Consider the following 21,290-nt stretch of genomic DNA (forward strand, 5'->3'; position numbering starts at 1 on the left):
ACCTCGTCGCCACGTGGCTGAGGTTTAGTCAAACCTCAGACTGAAGCTCAACGTCGTGTGTTGGTGTTCAGATCAAACCCTTTTATTATTTGCGTGACAGAAAGCAGCACAGTCAGGCTGAAATATTCCTCCAGCTTTAATGGTTTTGAGGTAGATGCTCCGACTGGGTTCATCCTGTTCACATGAAGCTCACACACCTTCAATCACAGCTTCACTCGTCTTTGGGCTCGGCGCTGCATATTGCGTCTCAGCTTTTCCCACTCATGGTCCGGTGGGTTTGTCTCATTTATTAAGGAAGGACCACGTGGGAGGAGAACAGCTGGTTCCTCTGTGGTCCCACAGAGACACAAACACCAGGACAGGCTGCGACTGGAGCACCGGCAAAAGGAAAAGGCTGCAAAGATGATGTCAGTGCATGTGGAGGTGTCACCTGATCACGCTCCTCTCCCGGGCCGGGCCTACTTGCTGTGGTTCTGCACCCACCGACACAGCCGGGTGCTGTAGGCCCGCGGGCTGACCGTGGAGAAGGACCGGCCCGGATGTCGCAGTCGCTTCCACAGATGCTCCAGCCTCTTCCTGAAACTGTACACGGTAAAAATGTCAATGATTCCGATGAAGTAGCGCTGCTCCGGCCCGTCGATGACGTGCAGAGGGTTCTTCAGATCGGGCAGCAGGCGCCGGTTCTGGGCCCGGAACTCTGGCATCTTGTCTGCGGCTCCTGCCCGTGGCTGCAGCCAGCAGCCGCTGTCGTCTGGGCCCGGTACCGGTGAAGTGGGCTCGTCTTCCGGGACCGCTCCAGGAACCGCAGCCACCTCGGTGTGAGCGGGGCTGGAACCGATATTCACGGACCTGAAGAGAGGGATGATGACAATGAGCCTCAACAGAACCACAACAGAACCTTCACAGTTGTTGTTTTAAATGCTTGGATATATGTCATATGTCAGAGGTTTCGTTTAGTTTATGGGTCACAGAACAGATTTGTCTCTAATGGCTCCTTTTCATGTCCAGCATCAAAACCCAGTAACAACCTCCATTCTTCTACAGTGAGTGTCTGTTTGCTGTGTTTTACTTCTTGGTTCTCATGATGAGCGTAGCAAGCGAGAGGTTCTGGTGCCGCTCGTCGTGCTGTAGGTTCTGATGAGCCAGGAGGAGGCTGTAGTCCAACACGTTGAGCCTCTGGAGGAAGCGCGTGTCGATCTCCACCTGCTGCAGGAGCCACGGACGCTGCTGGTCTGCAGACGTTAGACACCAACGGGGGTTCTGTTGAACACTGGGTCCAGCGGCGCTGCTACAACAGAAGCAGGAACGGTCACGCGGGTTCTTACCCAGAGTGATGCACTGGCCTTCAAAGTTCAGGTCTTTGAGGACCACAATGATGGGGCTTCCTTCTGGTACCGGTTCTGTCCAGCGGCTCACCTCACAGCCCTTAATATCATATCTGTCAACACATCAGCACTCATCAAAGCACAGCACGAAGCATTGCTGGTCGGGTCATTCTGTGGTTACTGGTGAGATGAGTCCAACCTACCGGGCACTGATTCGATCATCTGGATAAAAGACACTTTGCATAACAATAAAATGTTTCTGCACAAAAAAACAAACCAGAAGTAAACAAACGGAACTTTAAATGTTGTTAAACATCCTATGAACAAAATGATAAATCAGACGTACCTTGAGTTTGAGCGGGATGTTGATCCTGTGGACACCTTGAAACACAAAGTATTCAAGGTTCAGTTCAGACTCCAGAGTCTCATCATGACTTTACACATGTTCATATGTTTACACATGTTCATATGTTTACACTTGTTCATATGTTTACACATGTTCATATGTTTACACATGTTCATATGTTTACACTTGTTCATATGTTTACACATGTTCATATGTTTACACTTGTTCATATGTTTACACTTGTTCATATGTTTACACATGTTCATATGTTTACTGTACCCAGGAACTTGACCAGCAGTGAATGTGGGTATTTCTTCAGATGCTCCATGTAAATCTTCAGATTGGCCAGAAGGAACCTGATTTCCCGTTTGTTCTGGGTCTTCAGGAAGAAGCGCTTGTCGTTTCTGGTGAGAAGCAGAGAGTGAGCAGAGAGGAACGCCCAGCGTGTAGCATGTAGCGTGTAGCATAATGTGCTGCCAGGTCCAGGTCAAGCCTCATTTCCAAACGTCACGTTCTGAACGTCTGTGAAAATATTTCAAATGTGTATAAAATCCGTCTGAGCGTGAAAGGACGTGTTCTTCAGATGGGCCGAACCTCCTGCTCCACTAAACCCAGCCCCCGGGGCCAGGCCTGGGGGTCCACTCACGTGAGGAAGAAGTCGGCCTTGCTCTTGGAGTTGCTGATGAACTGCAGGTAGCAGCTGTGGGAGCAGAGCGACTGCTGGTACTCGTGCTCCGTCAGGCCCAGAGAGCTGCGCAGGCGGGCGAAGACCGGGCCGGCGAACGTCTCCATGGTGAAGTCCTGCGCAGACACGCACGCCTGCAGCTCAGCTCAGCTCAGCGCAGCGCCGCGCGGCCGTGAACGCGACAACAGGCGCGCGCTCGGAACTCACCTCGTGAACCCGCGTGACCTCGGAGCGGAAGTCGTCGTCTGACACTTCGTCCTGCGGCAAAAGAAGGAAACTGTCATGACTCACAGCCGCGCTTCACAGCTAAGTGAAATCCGGCTCAATGTAATAAACTACGTCTTCAGCGTTGAAACCGTCTCTGTATGAACATTATGAAGTTAACTGCTTAGAGTGAGACACAGAGAAGCTGTTGGAGGACACACTGGTGCTTTGTCCAGAGGATGTTCAGGTGATTAGTGCTGAATCAGCGTCTCCTCCTGCTGCTCACTGTTTCCTGTCTCACATCTGGACTCTCGATGCGATTCTCATGTTCATCGATGTGATAGAATGTGAAGCGTTGCCGTGGCGACCCTCACCGTGGGCGCGGTCTCCATGGTGGGCTGCAGGGCGGCAGCTAAGCCCTCCTTCATCATGCAGGTCAGGCTGTAGAAGTCGTGCTGCTCATCGATCTGAAACAGGCCCAGGAGCTTCCACTGCTGCCTCAGACCCCCCCACCGCCTCCTCTTCCTCGTCCCGGGGATCTGAGGGGCCGCTGGCATCTGCGCACACACACAAAGCCAAACAGTCAGGCTTACATGAAGCTAGTTGACTTCCTCGGGGTCACTAACGACTCCACAGCATCTGGCGGCTGACGTTCAGCCTCAGTCGTCCTCAGTCTGACAGAATCTCCAGTTGTGTTGATTAAACAGCTGCACGTCCTGCTGGGCTCCAAGTGATGGAAATCAAAGTGTACCAGACTGAGCCTTTAAACAGGTTACCACGGAGACGGACACAAAAGGAGAAGTGTCCTTAATGGCAGGAGATGGTTCTGAAGCAGCCACAGGTTAATAATGCATCACTAGTTAACCAGACGCTCACTGGCAAACATCAAAGTAATGAGTTTATATTATTAGAGACATGGTTTTATTAGGAATCTGTATAATTCAATGAGGCAGATTGGCCTGTTTCTCCCTCTGCATTAATCTGGGATCCATAACTGAACCTAAGTGTTAGTGGAGCTTCTCTCCCACGACTACAGGCTCCACAACACGCAGATACCGGTCAGGTCCAGCTTCCGTCCCAGAGAGCCAGAGCTGAGCTCGATGCCTCACTGCTACACACTCAGCAGCTGGCAGCCTCCTCCCCCGTCCCTGGTGGAGCGGGTGGGGCTGTAGTGCTGCTCTGTTCTTGGCAGCGGGCGGCTCTGCAGTGATCTGATCCATCTGCAACGTCATCCTGTCTGTCGCCAGACTGTGGTCAGACCCACCTCTATGTGAACTCTTGGGAACTTGACGCTGGGAACCTTCTCCCTTCTGTGGTCGATGATCAGCTTCTTCTTTTTGGTGTTGAGGAGCAGCTCATTCAGAGCAGGGGTATCAGCAGGCCGCCCTGAGGCTGGAGCCGTCCACGTGTTGGTCCAGTCTAACCCTGTGACAGTGGTGCGAGACGAGGAGTGGAAGCCAAAGTCCTCAAGGGTTTCCACCAGAATGGTGCAGAACCTCCAGCTGTGGTCCATGGAAACATCTGGCTGCAGCTCTCTACTGTGCTGCTCCATCATGTGTCTGTGACTGTGGTACTCCTGCTTCCTCCTGATGCCACCACCATGTGACCGGTTCTCCAGGTGGCCTGGTAGGCCTCCTCTACCCAGCCTAATGGCCTCCCACTGGGGGAACGTTAGCCTCAGGACCTGGTGCTGTGTGAGCTCCTCATCTGTAGTCACTATTGGCTGTTAGTGCTACATGTCTGTGGTTTTATTATTGGTGGAGCTGCAGATGATGCTCTCTCTCTCTCTCTCTCTCCTTCTGTTTGTGTTTGCCAGCACAGACTGTCAGAAGCAGGTTTTAATCAGGCTGAAACACAACATGAAGACGTCCTGCGTCTGAATGTGAGTCCACAGACGAACCGTTGGAGCGTCCCGTTGTAGCTGCAATAAGCTGCACCGTGTTTACGAGCTGAGGCTTAGTGGAGCCTTTGTTAGAGAGCTGCTGCCGCTGAACACCGGGCGGGAACAAAAGCAGTTCAGTAACTGCAGAGTAGTCAGGAGATCAATTGTTAAATGAAGCCTCACTTTCCATCACTGGGCTGAGTCACTGCCACATGCCACACACACACACACACACACACACACACACACACACACACACACACACACACACACACACACACACACACACACACACACACACACACACACAGGTTTTATGGCGAGAGGAGGCTAATTCTCCATTCTCTGTCCTCAACACACATGGTGTGTGGCAGAAATCCAATGCAACGGCGCTGCCCACGGTGGAGCGTGGAGCTGACGGGTGGTGTCTCTGCTGCAGGGAATGGAGCGATCAGCTGATCAGAATCACAGGCCTCTGAGCTCAGTGGTCTGCCGTGGTTCTGGAGGGTCTACGTCCAGGATGGGAGGCAGAGCCTTCAGCGGAGCTTAGGCCTCCAGTCAGTGATGGCTGGACCCTGATCAGCCTGTGGCCTTGTCTATGTTCTTTATCATGTCTCTCCAACCAGTAGAAGCAGGAAAAGAGGGTCAGGTTTGCTCTGCTGTCGTGTTTAGGTGGGATTTGTTTCTTTACATTATGAATTGACATGAAGACAACATCTGCAGTGAATCAAAACCACAAATAAATACACTGAGGTCTGGGATGAAATCCATCCTTACTATTAATATTATTACTATCATGTGACTGCATTTTTATGTAAGCATTAGTATTAGTGTTATGGTTTCCTTTATGCTGCAGAGGCAGAGATCATTGGGATCAGTGCTGAGGCTGCTGTGATGAGGAGCTGTTACCTGTAGTGTTACACTGTTCTGTACAGGATCTTGTGTCATAACTAATAAATCTGTCGTTTCAATGTCTATGAGGAAAACTGAACCAAACCAGGACAAGGGATTAGAAGGGATTCACCATCTCCTGGTTGAACTGGTCTCTGGCTATAGGTTGCGTCAAAGCAGGAACAGTTAAACTCAGTCTAGTTACTATGGAGATTTATTCTGTGCTGCTAAAAACTCGTTTATTCCGTAAAGTCTGGTCCCTGACGTTAAAAACGTGTCGACTCACTCTGGCGTAGAGTCTGTATCATTCACGTGTTTCAAGCTCAGTTTTATGCAGATTGCTGCTCATATTCGCGTACTTTGATGAATCTCACTACGTGCATTACTGCGACCGTTGAGTTTATTAGAAACGCACGAACCAACGTCAAAATAATCATAGTCATATTTTTTTTACCGCTAAACACGTTAGTTGTTATAAGATGAAGCGCTTCACTCACCTCGACGTGACTCATGGCGGAGGATCCGAGCAGGTCTGTGTCAGCCGCCGAACGGGACCGGTGTGTGTGTGTGTGTGTGTGTGTGTGTGTGTGTGGTCACGTGTCCATCTGCGGACTGACAGCGGAGAGACATCGAGCGGAGAGCGATCGGCGAAACATCAGCGAGAACAGTAGAAACTCTGATTTATACTAAAACAAATATGAAAGACGTAGAAACTCAAATATTAAAACCACCCTCACTCCCCGTAAGGCTCTTCTGTCAATCACGCGAGGGGCGGGTTCACCATGTATAGGTCCATCACACACACACACACACACACACACACACATACACACACACACACACACACACACACACACACACACACACACACACACACCAACGCACGCACGCACGCACGCACGCACGCACGCACGCACACACACACACACACACACACACACACATAGCAACAACAAACACTTGGGATGATTCAGCTTTATTCAGATATTATTATTGTGTACAGCAAAATCAATGAAGCCTCGTCATTATCATTATCATTAGTACTAAACGAGTTTTATTCTCACATCCAGATTACACAAATAATAAAATATGAATCATCATCATGAGATGGATCATTAGCCACGTGTCCATAATAATGATGGTCCCATCATCATTATCAGCATCATCAATGATGAAGATTGGCCCAAAGCAACACCAGCAGCACAGCGCCATGTTGTTCTGCTGCCATTGTCAGAACACTGTGAGGCTCAGGCCACACTTGTTTCCTATAAGCTCCTTATCTTCTTAAGAGTTTTCTCTCAGACATCACATACGCAGCTCATTCTCAGTCATTCTTCAGATTCGGATGTCTTTATTTTGGGTTTGTGTTGAGAAAACTGCAATTGTCCTGAAAGAGCAGCGCTTCAGTAAAGTGTGTAAAGCCACAGGTGGTTCTGTAGCTTGGAGATGACATTGTGCTTGTTTGCCCAGTAGATGGCGCTCGGCGCTAGGGAGAAACCAGCGTTCAGTCTGGTTTATACAATTATACTGAGTTTGAAACATGTGATTCTGGTTTCTGACAGCAGCTGAGACATAGCAGGTGAAACAGTAAAGGAGCCTGCGGCCGCCGGCTTCTCTCCGGTTTTCGGTTTACAAATGTTTGTGGTTTGTAGTCATTTGAAAATGACACTAAAGCTGCTGATGAATGTATGTAAAATAAACTAAACCCAAACAGGTTCCAGCATGTCTTTTATCAAATATGGAAAGGAGGATGGTCATTTCCAGCCTCACTGCAAATCAGTACCACACACAAAACATAATCATCAGAACATCATCAGAACCATAGGACTCATCACTTTGAGTGCTGCACACACCGTCTCATCCTCCACATCAAAGTGTTTCTGTTAACGTCACAACAGGTGTTCTAAATTATGATATGTATAAATGTACAGGTGTGACAGCATCTGGGTTCTGTAGTCTTATTGCTTTTTACGAGTAAGACCTAAAACAACCACTTCAACCATCTGGACTGTCAGTGGTTTCTGCCTAGAAGAAACCCAGTATGAACCCTAGACCCGTCAAAACACACGTTACACTGTTACAGTAGAAAAAACGCACAACGCTGAAAAATAGAAACCTCATGTTACTAAACAAACAAGAGAAGAAACTGCAAGGAGAATCTGTCGTATATGAACGCGCAGAGTGGAGGGTTTCATCTAAAACAGGACACTGATGCTGGTGACGGTTGTTCGTGGAGACAGCGGCCAATTCTCATCTACGCTCCTTCAGCCGACACCCAGAGATCAGTCCACTTTCTTTGGCTTGCGATTTTTCCACATTAAAACTACCGTGAAGGCACCTGTTGGGAATATACATAACACATCACCTCTGACAATGAAAGTTCATCATCAAGAAGCCTCAAGGAAAGTTGGCATGTTTGTTAAATGTGTAATCTGTACATTTACTTCACCTTTGTGTGACAAAAAAGTACAAAAATTACTTTTAGTGTTTTCAGTAATGAAAAATAATAATAAGTAAGTAATACAGCAACATTGGGTTAGAAAATCACTGGTTTTCAGGCATATTTCAGGGACCTACCTATACAGAGAAGAGCCACAACAGCTGCAACAGCTGGAAGAATCACGGAGAACTCCTGAGGAAGGAAATACTGGTGCAGAACATGGTCACTGTCAACGAAAGGCTGTGAAGGAACACGGTTTGGTTCAGCAGAGAACACTTAAAGTTCATCAGCTATTGGCAGGAATGACAGGATGTACTTTACCAGGACAATGACCCACACAGAGTAGTACGTGAACAGCACAAGGCTGAAGGCAACGAGACTCATTCCAACCGCTCGGTCCACTCCCGTAGCCTGGAAACACAAAGTGCGCTGCGTCTCGTCATTGCACGTTTCTTCTACGAATTACGGTACAGATGCTTAGCGCGACCAAAAACAGTCAGAGACAGCTTTACTGTGAATACAACTCAACGTGTAACACGTGCAGTGTATCAAAGTCTCGTTTCTCTCTAGCCCGTATATTATATACACAACAATATAAAATGAGGCGCATCATAAATACGTGTAGGAAATATAAAGACACATTACAATATGAGAAATAGACATAAAATAGATGCGTAACTTTGATAAACCACAGCCCGTTATTTGGATATTATACTCACATTCTAACTGAGCAGCATTTTTATATTAAAGGGTAAATAATCCCCAAATAAAACGGTCACTAAAACCTCCTTATGTTTTTCATGTCGACGTTAGCTTCGTCATCGACTGAAAACTGAAATGACTGAACACGAGCTCCTTCGTCTCCGTAGATTCCCAGACGCACGTTTTGAACTCTATTAAAGCCAGATCGTCAACAGAACTTACCATTTCGAACGCGTACTGTGAAAGGTGACGTTTCCGCTTCTTCTTCTTCTGTGTAGTAAATGCGACTTATCAGCGCCATCACACGGATTAAGGGGAGTACTGCACCAAACAGGTAAGTTTCTAAATTACATAAACACTCTTGAATTTGAAAACATAAATAATTTCAGAGCAGACAGGCGACATGAACAACATAAACTAACCCAAATAAGATTCCATTTACTGGTCGTGTTTACTAATATGAGGCTAATGTGTAGTTATAATATTTACTATAAACTTTAATATTATAGCTAAGCCATGTTATGTCCACCAGACCTGTGTCGCCATCACACAATGCTGTGTCTGTCTCTGTCAGCTAAATACCAGGTAGAAGATTTACAGGCTAAACGGCCATCAACACACATTTGTAAAAAACTTAAATAAAGTAAATAATAAGTAAAGTAAATAATGAACTGTCCCGTCAATGAACTGTGTTGGGCTTTTATCAAGAAAAAGGTGCAGCCTAGTGTTTGTACTGGAGTCCGTTTTAATGGCTCGATTCAATAGTACTTCTAGTCAATTTACAAACGTACACATTTCTGGTCACTCTCATTTTGAGAAGCGTAATGCTAAACACTCGTTTGTCCCCATTAAGCCAAAAAACAGCCTTGATACCCAAACCAGGGTTCTCAGCGTCACACTGCAGCTGAAGACATGGAGCCACAATGATGAAGAACCTCTGTAGGTTGGTTGTACGAGGGAAACATATGGCACAAAGGTGGGATTTCACATTAAAGGCAGGTTTCACATATCCTGCTGATCCACCTGTGATGAAACGTACTTTACACACACCAACCTCTGCAGGTTGATCATTAATGATGCAGCCTTTAGGGAAACACAGAATATAGATTTTTTTTACAATTGTACTAAATGACATGTAGAAACTAAATTAAATATTTTAAATCAGCTCATTGACTTTAAAAACACGAGTTGAATATCAAACATTTGTTAAATATCTCCACTCATTTTTGACAGGCTGTAAAAAAATACAATTTTAACAGAACCTTGTAAATGCTTCCAAAGAATGAAACATATGTAAAGATCTGTACTGTTCTCACTCAGGCAGCTCTATGTTTATAGTTCAGTCTCCAGCCTGCATGCATGGGCTGCTCACCGGCGCCTAAAGGAGGCAGGGCTGTACACACACTGTCTCTGGTGTCCCCTCTGTTCATTGTGAAGGAGCTGGGGGCGTTTTGGGCCGGCTCTGCTCCTCGGTTCCCGGCCCGTCAGACACTCCACCTGCTGCTGAGCTGCAGCTGTTCGCCACCTCTGTCCCACTCTGCAGGAACTTGCGCAGGTCTTTGAGAGCTGGCCTGAGCATCTGCACCAAAGCGAGCACGGCAGCTTGTGTGCCTTCCAGGGCCTGGGCCTGTCTTTCCTGTGCGAAGGCCTGCGCCTCCTGAGAGCGCCGCATCATCTGCAGCAGCTCGTTCTGGCCCTCCAGGTGGTGGGCGATCTCCCGGATGTGGACGTTGGTGACTCTCTGCTCCTGCAGCAGTCGGGCTGAGTTGAGGGCGATGCGGCTCTTCAGCTCCTGGGGTTTGGTCTGATTCTGAAGTGGTGGTGGGGAAGCTGAAGATGAGGCCAGCATCTCCACCGGAGTATCCACAGACGCCACCACAGTGGCAGTGGCATCGCTTACAGTGGTGCAGTACTCCACCACACCTCCATCCTCTAAGGTGTGATAGGTTGTTTCAGCTGGAAACAGAGATGATCTGTTCAGTGGCAAGTCAGTAATCAAAAAGGTCAAAAGTGCAAAAGACAAAAAAATTTAGTGGAGACTGATACAGTCACACACCGCTCTTCAAATCACTAAGACAATATCAAGTCAGAGAGTGTATATACAAATATTATTATGATTAGAATGTAAAATTCTTTGACAGGAGAGATTAATAAATGCACATAAACCTTTATGATTGTCAAGCATTTTGTAGTTTAGTTTTTTGTGATTCCAGCAGCTGTTGTGTGATTCACTAAAGCTACTGGTCAAGTCCATTTCTGTCTGAAGCATGTTCTAAAACCTTCACCATTTTCTTAGGGGAACCCTGTTTTTCCCTCATAACATGTGCAGTATATAAAGCTCAGCAGAGAACGCAAGCAAAGCCCAATTCAAATCAGATCCGTGTCACAAAACATTTACTTTGTCCCAAGAGACTAGAAACTACAAGAAACTATTACGAAGGATATCTAACAAACCTCCCCACTCTACCTGTTCTGTTATATTCACATACAGAGAGATGTACAGTGATAGTTTTGTTCGGTTTGAGACTTACCATTAAGTGGCTTTGCTTCATCGCAGACTGTAGCTGAACCACCTGAATACGACAAAGCAGAAGAAACAGACTGTGGCTGTTGGAGTCACACATAAACACTTTTGCTATAAAACACTAGTATCATTATGACTATAAAATGACAGCAAATAAGAAGCATACCCATCAGAAACATCTGGAGATATTACTGACATCTGCCTCTGTTTACGAATATGAGAATTTCTGTTTTCTCCACCTTTAATATTGCATGTATGTGTTTGGGCTCTTGACATGTGATGCACAGCACAAAAGGTTTGATTCATTGACAACTGGATCTGCTTTCTGTTTTTATCCCAAAGTCCAACCTTTTAATCATTATCAGTTCTGCTGAGCTGCCTCTGAACAGGACCCCTGGAATAAACCTGACCTAGTTCAACGAGACGTTTTAGAAAAGTCAGACCATCTCAAACTCTGCCTTTAGTTTTTTTTTTCTCTTCTTACTTTTGCTCTTCACTCAGACTTTGCGTAACTTACTCTCTGCCAGCGTGACGGTGGCGGCGGCGTTCATAGTGACGGGTAAGGTGATCTCAGCATCCGAGTCTCCTGCGGGCAGGCTGATGATGGTGGCCTCCCCCAGAAGGTTACAGATCCTCTGCTGCATCGCAGTGAGGACGACGGGAACTGGAGTGCAGTCAGCGGACGTCCCCTCTATAGCAGCCCGCGCCTGGGCCACTTTCCTCCGGACCTCCGTCTTCATGTCAGACCACTTTTTTTTCACCTCGGGCAACTCTCTGGGACATGTGGTGACAGCGTTCACCTTTTTCAAAATTTCTGCCCAAGCGTTATTCTTTGCCATGTGGGTGACTCCAGCATTGAAGTGGTTAACCAGTGTGTGCTTTTGTTTCTCTATTTCTTCTACTATAATTTCCACCTCTCTCTCCGAGAAATTCATTTTCCTTTTTTTCGCAATCGATGCCATAATTACTGAAATACCACTTTTAGAAATATAATTGTGCGTATTGTACGCAAAAATAGGATTTACTCAACTGATATGCGCAACGCAATGGCTTCCAGAATCGGCTTCTTCTTCCGGCAACGCTACGTTAGTTGGATTGGAGCCCCACCCACTCTCACCTCATTTGTTGAAAATCATAGAGTCGGCCAATATTCTCTGTTGCTATTGGTTTAAAAACACAACAATCATCAATGAGCCAAACAAACTATGTTTTCAGAAGCCAATAGAAACTGACGCGGTTTTCTAACTGAAAAACTGAGTTTACCCTTTTCTTTATTATATTAAATCTCTCAGTTGCAATAAAAACATATGAAAATCCTACAGGTTCTGTACAATGTCAATGAATTTGTATATACTTTAAAACGGAAAAATTAAGGTTTAAAAACGCAGGATAAGTCTTTATTGATCATCACTTATCAGGGAAATTTGCTTCTTGCATTTTACAAAAGTAAAAGTATTTACAATACCAAATCAGAATATGAAAAATATACAAAATGTGTAATATTCCACTGATACAGGTCAAAGGTTTTGTCTATCATGGACACAAAATACATTCAACAGCACAGAACAGAAATGCCCCTGCTTCTCCAGGTTCAGGTTGAAGATGTCCTATCTGGTCCTGTCGTTTTATTGGTTTTAGTGGTCTCCTCTGCTCTCAACATGTGTTGCATCTCTAATCCAAGTGAAAATGTTTGCTCCAACACAGGCCATGATTAAGATGCATATACTGTAATCTTAATCTTAATCAAAAATGTCAAATCAAAATCAAATTTAAAAAGGCTTTAGTAGTAAATGCTCAAGACCGACCTATCCGGACTAAGTCTAGACTGATTGGTTCAGTCACCATAGAAGGCAGTTAAAATGGAAATATTTAAATTTACATAATCTCACTTTTTATAAAACAGCACTGGCCAAAAACACGAGGTACATTATTTTTTAAATAAAGCAATATAATTACTATAATTTTAAAGTATAATTTACAAGGATCACAGAAAAACACCAATAAATGTTTAAAGCAACATCAAAATAATTTGCATACCCAAACTAACGTCACAAGGGTCTTTACATATTCACGTTGGCCTGATTTCACTGTGTTAGCATAACCAATGCACAGTCTTTGTTCCTGGTGATATAATGTGCAAAAAACATGCAAAGCTATGGCTCTGTCTCCCTCTGAAATTAATCTCTGATGGGACCTTAAAATATCCAAATAAGTAGTAGTAACATAAGAAAACCTTTAATAGTCCCACAGTAGGGAAATTACTTCAAACAACAGCAAACTACAGAGAAGAAAATAACGCCACAGAATGAAAAACAGTTAAAGATCACTTTAACTGGACGTTTTGGCACAGTACAATGCCGGGGTTATTGCACAGTGTTTAGGTAAAAATCTTGTACTGGTTTGCACAAATGTAAGCAGTAGCAGATTTCCTGCTATACTATACTATCCTTCATTATGTTTTTGCATTGCTCATATTTAAGGTAAAGGTCAGAGTGCTAACACCTAACAATAACAGTTCAAACCATAAGTCTGGGAATAAGTCTGGAATAAGTCTAGAACTGGAAATCGGACTTTGGTGATTTCAGGCAAAACATTATTTAAAAATGTCACACATTCTACCCTATTGTTTTTATTAAACACCTGATGCTATGTTATTAACAAATATTACAACTTTTACTGACTTTACTGATTTTTCAAAGTTATATCTTATAAGTATACAAATATACCATATACAAATATACCAAATTATACTTTATCCTGATAGTTTAAATACTAATACATTTTCATAGGCTTCAGCTCTAATCTAAATTTTACATTATTCAAATGGATCAATATTTAAGACTTGACTAAAAGTATATATATAGAAGCCTGTGGACCAGGCTCCAGAATTAAATTTAAGAAACTTTTTGTTATTAATTTTTTTTAATATCAAAAATTGATTTTTTTAGTGCCTCCTTTTACATAAATAAAATGGAAATGTAATGTTATTAAATAAAGTCTCACATAAAAACCGTGGAAACTTGTAAAAGCGCCCGCCAAAATGCAGCTTCCGATTTTTGAGTTTCGGATGTTGTCAAACCTTCCGCCATCTTGTCTGCAGCCAATTCCTGTTGCGTCACGACGCTTCGATTTCCAAACGTTAACGCAGTAATGATGTAATCTCGCGTGATAGGGCGAGACATCTGGCACACCCGGCTTACGAAGACAATTCAAACATTTGTGTTTGACGGCTTCCAAGAGTAACGGAATAAACATCATACCAACAACAGACGTTATTAGGTAATTATTGCGGGTTTGAAGGTCTATGTAAATCATATAAACATATTTTAACAGCCAGAGTGCTGACAGCTGAGACTTCTCGTCATTTAACCACCTCGCCTCGTTTCATATTTATTTATTTATTTATTTATTTATTTGATTTCGGTAAAGTTATGAGAGCGGCGTGAGATGGTTTTATCAGAAATTGGTACGAACGATTAACTTTTATCACAGATAAACTGAATGTTAACCGGCGTTTCACTTTTGCTTCTCAGGCTGAAATGGAGGCACACGTGACGTGGTAACGTCTCTCGGTTGGTAGTAGTGAAGCGCACCGGCGGCGCTCGTAGATGCACCAGCAGGGCTCGTTGATGCCCCCTTTGCTCAGGGATGTATTCTGCCAGTGCCGGGCGTCCGGATCGCACCCAGGTGTGGACCCGGGCGGCGGAGGCGGACACGCCAAGGACCCCTCATCAACTTTGCCCCCCGAGCCGGGACCGAGGGAGTCGATGGCCGCCGACGCTGCCTCGGATCCCGGCCTGCCCGTGGAGCTTTGTGACGTGTGTGGGAGCCCGGAGCAGGATTCCAGGCTGAAAGTGTTGTTCCAGGTTCTGGATGTGAACGGCGACGGGGGCATCTGTGTCAGTGACCTGACTATTGGGCTAAAGAAGCTGGGAGTGCATCGCACTGAACACGAACTGATGGTAAGGCGCCCTCCTACTCCTCCTGTGTGTGAGCTGTGGGGTCACAGTGGGTGTGCTGCTGCCGTCTCCTACGACGTTTTCTCCGTTTATTTAATTATTTGAACTTATTTAAAGTTTACTGCATTTGAGTTTCAGACAAGTCCTAACTCACTGTAGCATGTCATTAAAACCTATACAACTTAATCCTAAGTATTGTGATACCTGGGGATCCCTTTTGCTGTCAATCATCAGGACAGACATCAATAATATTAATAATAATAATATAATATATACTATGAATACAAATCTCATGCTCATTAAAACATTTTTTCAAGTAGTCTATGCTTTTTGTCCAGGTGCAGGACTGTAGTTTACCTCTCTGAATGTTGGCCTGAGTTTGAGTTTGACTTTGATAATAATGATGAATGCAGTTTGTGCCAGTATCAGGTCTGGACAGGTGAACTATAACAATAATAATCAGTATTAACAATAATATGATTTTATTAATATTATCAGTAACAAAAATGATAGTGATACAGGAAAAATAACAGTTAAAGCACAATACAGCACATACTACTACATACTACTGCAGCTGGTGGCAGCTCTAGTGGAGGTGGATGTGTGTCAGTGGAGCCATGACTCGCCTGGCCGTCATCCTGACGCAGCAGCAGCCCTGAGGGCTGCGGTAAACAGCTGTGTTCCCATTCATGAGGACGACGTTGTGACGCAGAGGGCAGTGAGAGGTGGATGTCATGTTAACCAACAGGTGCTGAGGTTGTGATGGGGAAAAGATCAGAACCCGAACAGCTTATGTGCACGGATTAGTTCATTTATTTACGTGGTTTATTGTTACTGTATGTTGGTGTTGCAAGAATGCATCACAGCTTTTGTCCTTAATCTTGATGTGAAACTTCATATTTCTATCTTCAGTCCTTAACGATTCTAAGCGAATAGAACAGCTGAACTGAGTTTGGTAGATTTCACTTCTCCACGCACCCAGAACTATTCTGGTGTGTCTGTGTGTGGGGGAGCGTTAGCGTGGGCGTGGACAGTGTAGCTCATTACTACAGGTCAAGCAAAGGACAAGTGCTACTGTTGTTATTCAATTTTGCTGAATGTGCAGTTTTCACACGATGGATGACAAAATCCTGGCATTTAGAGGGTTAACTGTAAAATAACAAATATTTGAAATGACTGATCAAGGCTTATGTTGGCTGAAAGCATTAACGTGCATAATATTTTTATCGACTTAAAATTTAAAAATGTTTTTTTTGTTTGGGATCTTAAAAGAACCCTGATGGGTACAATACTGTGTATTTTGTCAGTCTATTTTTGCTCCAATGCAAGCTGACAGTCACCAGCTGCAGCTACAGGTCCTTCATATTAATATCAATTTTGTCGTTTCTTGTTTACATACAACATAGCTCCTGGGGCATTTAAGCAGAAATGTTGATCATCTCTGCTTCTATTCATGTGTCAGATGAGGCTCTGCTAGTACTAGGCTCTTATAGTACTGTGTGCAACACACACACACACACACACACACACACACACACACACACACTCACGCTGTTTTAATAGAGCCGTGGTTAGATGACTGTGAAGTGCTCCTACAACTATTTCTTCCTTTTAGACGTGTTTCAGACTCTGAGCGATTGTGTTTTGTGCAACATGACCACAAGTGATTATGATCATTAAGTTTCTGACATGTTGGTCAAATCAAGCAGAAAGTAACCAAACAGATGTTGTAAATTATGAAAACAGTCAAAGTTTTTTTTGTTCTGTTTTATACATGAGCATAAATTCACTCTTTTTTTATCAAAGAAAGAAATTCGTCCACTAACTGCTGCACAAACACCCACTAAGGACTGTGTGGGACGTGCTGAATAGCAGCCACTGAAAGGCTGCTGAATCCCAGTTACCAGGGGAAACCCAAACTGGGGCTGCTGGGTACGGGGATGACCTGCAAACTGGTCTCCATGGAAACACGTCACAGTGTTCTGCTAGTGATTAGCAGGAGTGCTGCTACTCAAAGAAGACCACAGATTTTCAAAAGGGAGGGAAAAGTGGGTCATGAAGTCATTCCAACACATTCAACCTTTATCAGATATCCTTCTAAAAGCTCCCCACAGACATCAGACCAGACATTCGTGTGTAAATCATTTAACCGCTAAAAAAGTTCTAATGTTGAAATATTGTTGTCTTTTCTTTTATAGAGGTTGTTTGTCAATTAGTCCTTATGTGTGTGAATGCAGAGATGGTGGAAGCTGCTTCACAGCCCTCCTTGGTAACACTGATTAGGTCACATTCATTTCCTTTACAGATGAAGTGAAGCTGTGTTTGTAAGTTTGTTTCTCATTCCCTCAATTGTTTGTTTGTTTCTTTCTGTTTTTACAGAAAGTATTAAAAGCAGGCGATAAAGACTTGGACGGACAGTTAGACTTTAAGGAGTTCGTCCACTATCTAAAAGACCATGAGAAGAAACTCCGACTGGTGTTCAAGAGTTTAGACAAGAAGAATGACGGTACGTCCCCCGATGCTGAAACCTACCGACTGCTGTTAACTGACCTTTTATGGGGAAGTTACCTTAGATTAATGATGTTTTATTGTGAAGGCCGGATCGACTCACAGGAAATCCTGCAGTCCCTCTGTGACCTGGGGGTGAACATCTCTGAGGAGCAGGCTGAGAAAATTCTTAAAAGGTGAGAGGCGACCCTGTCAGTGTGAGAAAGCGCTGGACGTGTGCGTGTCTGATAACTGAGACGTGCTGCCACGCCGTGACTTCCTGTGTGGTTTCTGTCTGTCTGCAGCATGGATACTAATGGTACCATGACGGTGGAGTGGAGCGAGTGGAGGGATTACCACCTCCTGCATCCAGCAGACAACATACCTGAGATCCTCCTGCACTGGAAACACTCAACGGTGCAGATCAACAAACATGAGTCTTGTCTCATCTGCTTGTGTTTGGATGCTGTTTGGAATTATACATGTATAATTTCATAGAGTCCATCAGTCACTGGTTGATCATTTAAATCATTTTACTAAAGCCACTGTTTTCATTAATAATAGTTTTATATTATATTCTATTAATAATTTGTTTAAAACTAAAGTAACTTTATTAATCACCCTTTAATCATTTATATACATATATTTAAATCAGTATATATGCAAAATGTGACAGAGGGTGAGAATTCTTCCACTTGTTTATGTTTTGCCTTTGAGCCTTTAGAAACCCACACATCTAACACAGAACAGGGACACCTCCCAGCTCTGATGACTTAATACTAACCTTAAGTTCTACTAAGGAACCTTGGTGTCGTCAGAGATCACGAGATCTAGGATTTCATCTTGTTTTACAAGACTTATTTTATGAAAGCAGAGGTTCCCATGTCTCAACATTGATTGTAACTGCTACGTCCAGCCTTTAACACACTAATAATAAGATATCCAATCATTTATAGCAGAAGTTGTGTTAAGAAGCACAGCTGTTATTCTCTTCATCATAGTAGATGTCCTGCTGATATCTGTACCTCACGGTTTTCGTATTGTTTTTTTTCCCACAGATCTTTGATGTCGGGGAGAGTATGTTGGTACCAGATGAATTCACAGCAGAGGAGAAAAAGACAGGAATGTGGTGGCGCCACCTGGTGGCCGGAGGCGGCGCAGGGGCAGTGTCTCGAACGTGCACTGCCCCTCTAGACAGACTCAAGGTCCTAATGCAGGTAACGGGCAGCTCATACACGGTGGAGGGTTCACCCACAGGGGGGCGGAGCCTGTGAACGCTGCTCTCTGTCCCACAGGTCCACGCCTCCAGGAGTAACAGCATGCATGTCGCTGGGGGCTTCAGCCACATGATCCGAGAGGGAGGTTTGAGGTCGCTGTGGCGGGGAAACGGCATCAACGTCATAAAGATCGCCCCAGAGTCTGCCATTAAATTCATGGCCTATGAACAGGTACGCACGGCTTCACACCTGAGCAGTTAGCTCCTGCTACTGCTTAACACAAAGTTGTCCTCTCTGCCAGATTAAGCGATTGATCGGGAGCAACCAGGAGACGCTGGGCATCACTGAGAGGCTGGTGGCTGGTTCTCTGGCTGGAGCAATCGCTCAGAGCAGCATCTACCCTATGGAGGTCTGTCTGTTTGTTGGCTTCATGCTGTATAAACCAGGTTTATAGTGTAGCAAGCTGTTTAAATATGTACGAAAATGAGCCGTTTTTTTTTCACCTGTTCTCAGGTGCTGAAGACACGACTGGCTCTGAGGACGACGGGTCAGTACTCCGGGATCTTGGACTGTGCTAAGCAAATCTTACAGAAGGAGAGTGTGGCTGCTTTTTACAGAGGCTACATACCCAACATGCTGGGCATCATTCCCTACGCTGGCATCGACCTGGCCGTCTATGAGGTGTGTGCTTGCTAGCGTTAGCCCGGTTGAGTCGGTCATTTCATCGTTCAACCTGTCTGTTCTGTCCCCTGTTGTAGACGCTGAAGAATTGGTGGCTCCAGCACTTCGCCACAGACAGCGCCGATCCAGGCGTCTTCGTGCTCCTGGCCTGCGGCACCACCTCCAGCACCTGCGGCCAACTGGCCAGCTACCCGCTCGCGCTGGTCAGAACCCGGATGCAGGCCCAAGGTCAGTCAATGCTGCAGCGATGGTATGAGGCAGACATCCTCACGTACAGTCCGGCCCGAGAACCAAGAAACAAAAGCCTCTGTCTCACGTGCGTCTCCCCTCTGGTCCTCAGCGACACTGCAGGGAGGTCCTCAGATGAGCATGACGGGCCTGTTCAGACACATCCTCAGAAGCGAGGGGACCCGGGGACTGTACCGAGGCCTGGCACCCAACTTCATGAAGGTTGTTCCCTCCGTTAGCATCAGCTACGTGGTGTACGAGAACCTCAAGGTCACACTAAGGGTTCAGTCAACGTGAGGAAGGGCCCTGATGGGCTCTAAGAAAGAAGCTGCTGAAACCAACAGCTGGAGAAGCACCAGCTAATGTTCATGGACACTTTGTTGGTAAAAGATGAAAGTTAAATTAAAATTCAAATACATTTACACTATATTGTTTTTTGCTGTTAATGTAACTGAAGGGCAAGTAAAGAAATGTGCGATGTGCATTTCTGCTGCGTTTACTGAAGACTGGTGTATCGGTGACTTGTGGGGACGTTGCTGCTAAGGCACATGTTAAAGTGTTTCCGAGTCTCCAGAACCTGTGCGCTGAGCTGACGTGGACAGAACCGATCCGGTGACCCACTTATTCTGCACAGCCCTCGAGAAAGTGTATAAAGAATGTTTTAAATTACTTTTTAGTGCCAGAACCTTTAGAATTTTAAAACATTGTATAAACCTCCCTCAGACTCAGATTAACCTTACTTAGGAACCAGGAATAATCACCATGACGACTGTTTGTCCCAATCAGTGTTGTCATGTGTCATGGATATTGCATCTCATGGGAATGAAGGGAAGTCGAAGGTGTTGATGTAACATAATCCTGGTTCTGCTCTTCTAATAATATCTTATTTATTAGAAATTCTGTTACTGACAACTGTAAATGATGTGAGCTGTCACGGTGTGATGGTTCTTAAGGGAACGACGTGAACATTTACTACTGGTCAAACAAGTGACAATTGCAGAATAATGGAATGTTGACTTTCCTTGAGTTTCTCAATGATGTGTCCTTTTGAAAATATGTTTTGTTTTACATTTATTGTAATATTTGCTTGTGTGGGTACATGTATGTTTGAGATGTGGGTGTCTGACGTCTATCTGGAGTCATGAAGCCTTAGTTTTGTTCTACCAGCTGTTCTCCTTTGTTTACTAGCAGGTGCTTCGCTACCTGGTAAAGCAGAGACTGGTTGGAAATCACTCGTCGAATGTTTACTTGTTTTACTGTTGTAATAAAGCATTTTCATTTAAGAGCTACTACGTTATAAAACTCACAGTTTAATCTTTACTATTAGGCAGATTAGACCCAGAGCTTCAATGATTCTTTTAGGACCGGTGCCTGTGTGCAAAGGTCTCTACATCATGTGTTACTGTCAAAGGTGGCATTAATTTGAGGTTCTCTGCTTTAATTTTACTTTTTCTTTAGCTCATAAAGAACGAGGGTCGTTGTTAAGAAGTGACTTCACAACAGGCATTGTTTAAAATAAAGCAACACACTGAAATAACTGGATTTCTGAATCTGGAGCTGGTCTAATTATTGAGGTACTGTAGGAAGAATTATTTAATCATCACACATTTCCTGCTTCTTTTGAAAATACACAGACACTTGAGGGTTAGTATCATTTAATATCACTCAGTCAAGTACTGACTGAAGATCCTGTTATATCCCCAGAGTAAATGGAAGCCT

The 21,290-nt window shown here is 44.6% G+C and overlaps 4 protein-coding genes across 6 annotated transcripts; 1 reads left to right on the forward strand and 3 right to left on the reverse strand.

Annotated features, from left to right (window-relative positions):
• Window positions 1-60: 60 nt before the first annotated feature.
• Window positions 61-6,074, reverse strand: pip5kl1 (phosphatidylinositol-4-phosphate 5-kinase-like 1). 2 transcript variants are annotated; one of them, XM_029169611.3, is made up of 10 exons: window positions 5,831-6,074; window positions 2,935-3,117; window positions 2,564-2,614; window positions 2,318-2,472; window positions 1,951-2,075; window positions 1,672-1,706; window positions 1,529-1,584; window positions 1,326-1,438; window positions 1,070-1,232; window positions 61-849 (listed from the first exon to the last, which is right to left on the reverse strand). In XM_029169611.3, the coding sequence occupies exons 1-10, from the start codon at window positions 5,843-5,845 to the stop codon at window positions 459-461; spliced, it is 1,287 nt and encodes a 428-aa protein (XP_029025444.1). In that variant the 5' UTR covers window positions 5,846-6,074; the 3' UTR covers window positions 61-458. The 2 variants fall into 2 exon arrangements, with proteins under 2 accessions (XP_029025444.1, XP_040929142.1); XM_041073208.2 differs by lacking the exon at window positions 5,831-6,074 and adding an exon at window positions 3,825-4,645.
• A 970-nt stretch (window positions 6,075-7,044) lies between these two features.
• Window positions 7,045-8,782, reverse strand: dpm2 (dolichyl-phosphate mannosyltransferase subunit 2, regulatory). 2 transcript variants are annotated; one of them, XM_029169938.2, is made up of 4 exons: window positions 8,698-8,782; window positions 8,095-8,184; window positions 7,911-8,013; window positions 7,045-7,671 (listed from the first exon to the last, which is right to left on the reverse strand). In XM_029169938.2, the coding sequence occupies exons 1-4, from the start codon at window positions 8,698-8,700 to the stop codon at window positions 7,616-7,618; spliced, it is 252 nt and encodes an 83-aa protein (XP_029025771.1). In that variant the 5' UTR covers window positions 8,701-8,782; the 3' UTR covers window positions 7,045-7,615. The 2 variants fall into 2 exon arrangements, with proteins under 2 accessions (XP_029025771.1, XP_040929192.1); XM_041073258.2 differs by lacking the exon at window positions 8,698-8,782 and adding an exon at window positions 8,493-8,675.
• A 418-nt stretch (window positions 8,783-9,200) lies between these two features.
• On the reverse strand, window positions 9,201-12,113 carry naif1 (nuclear apoptosis inducing factor 1). Its single transcript, XM_029170032.3, has 3 exons — window positions 11,517-12,113; window positions 11,007-11,048; window positions 9,201-10,431 (listed from the first exon to the last, which is right to left on the reverse strand). The coding sequence occupies exons 1-3, from the start codon at window positions 11,959-11,961 to the stop codon at window positions 9,902-9,904; spliced, it is 1,017 nt and encodes a 338-aa protein (XP_029025865.1). The 5' UTR covers window positions 11,962-12,113; the 3' UTR covers window positions 9,201-9,901.
• Window positions 12,114-14,129: 2,016 nt separating this feature from the next.
• Window positions 14,130-21,113, forward strand: slc25a25b (solute carrier family 25 member 25b). Its single transcript, XM_029168651.2, has 11 exons — window positions 14,130-14,278; window positions 14,533-14,961; window positions 17,338-17,464; window positions 17,555-17,642; window positions 17,751-17,862; window positions 18,504-18,662; window positions 18,741-18,893; window positions 18,964-19,071; window positions 19,176-19,343; window positions 19,421-19,571; window positions 19,684-21,113. Exons 2-11 carry the CDS (start codon window positions 14,608-14,610, stop codon window positions 19,866-19,868), a joined length of 1,605 nt encoding a protein of 534 aa, XP_029024484.1. The 5' UTR covers window positions 14,130-14,278; window positions 14,533-14,607; the 3' UTR covers window positions 19,869-21,113.
• The last annotated feature ends 177 nt before the right edge of the window (window positions 21,114-21,290 follow it).

This window comes from Betta splendens, chromosome 12 (assembly GCF_900634795.4).
Source record: "Betta splendens chromosome 12, fBetSpl5.4, whole genome shotgun sequence".
Lineage (NCBI taxonomy): Eukaryota > Metazoa > Chordata > Actinopteri > Anabantiformes > Osphronemidae > Betta > Betta splendens.